This window comes from Perkinsus marinus (genome assembly GCF_000006405.1).
Source record: "Perkinsus marinus ATCC 50983 genomic scaffold scf_1104296954904, whole genome shotgun sequence".
Classification (NCBI taxonomy): Eukaryota; Perkinsozoa; order Perkinsida; family Perkinsidae; genus Perkinsus; species Perkinsus marinus.
The window spans coordinates 417-1,259 of record NW_003207962.1 but is presented as its reverse complement, the minus strand read 5'-3'; the positions used below and the strand labels follow the sequence as shown (position 1 = coordinate 1,259).

Sequence of the window (843 nt, the reverse complement as noted above, 5' to 3'; positions counted from 1 at the left end):
CACATTGCGGCCCCCGAGTTCTTAGCCAGCGCTGCATCAACTGAAAGACGAGGCATTCAGCAGGCTGAAGATGTTAATACTGGCAAAGCCGTCTCCGTCCGCACAGGTAAATCTCGTAAAATAACGTCGCTTGCTCAGTGGGTTGAATGCTACATTCGCTGGTGTACCGGAATCTTTATGGTGTGTGGCAAAAAGTCGGAGGTGAACTCTCTGGCCATGCTCAAATACTTATTGAAGGTCATTCAGCTCGCTGAGAAACGAAACGTTCAAGCAGCTGTAATCTATGACCATAAATACCGCGGTTCCTTAATAGGATACCACCAACAAGGTCACTCGATTGCTGACGTTCTGGAGAAGGATTTAGACCCATCTATGTACATTTCTGCCCAGTTTGGTGGTTTAGAGGATACTGATCAAATCTTCGGTAACGACGAGAATAAGGAGTCGAAGAAAGATTCGAAGAGAAAACTCTTCGAGCGTGGTGCGTGTATCTTCTACCAAACTGGATCTTGCAACAGAGGGGAAAAATGTCCCTATAAACATGTCTTGTTGAAAGACACAAAGAAAGGTCGCTCCTTCTTTTACCCTGATGTGAAGAGCCGTCCTTCTGAACCTCGCAGGTCGGAGTCAAAAAACTAGATTCGGGCCCTAAAGCCGAATCAGCAGCTAAGGGGGCCCCTTTATCACATTCCAGACTGGAATTTCCAGTCTTGTCTCTGAGTTTGTAAATCACGGTTTAAATGCACTATCTGAATCGGTCGAGGATGGTCTACATAAATTTACGTCCGGTGCTGGTCTGGATTCCCCTAAACCCTGGGACGAGGTTGCTCCCATCAACGTTGA

At 46.7% G+C, this 843-nt stretch overlaps 1 protein-coding gene across 1 annotated transcript; it reads left to right on the top strand.

Annotated features, from left to right (window-relative positions):
* Positions 1–177: 177 nt before the first annotated feature.
* Pmar_PMAR028783 (hypothetical protein) lies at positions 178–639 on the top strand (the record flags this gene model as incomplete). Its single annotated transcript, XM_002775995.1, has 1 exon — positions 178–639. The coding sequence occupies one exon, from the start codon at positions 178–180 to the stop codon at positions 637–639; it is 462 nt and encodes a 153-aa protein (XP_002776041.1).
* Positions 640–843: the final 204 nt, after the last annotated feature.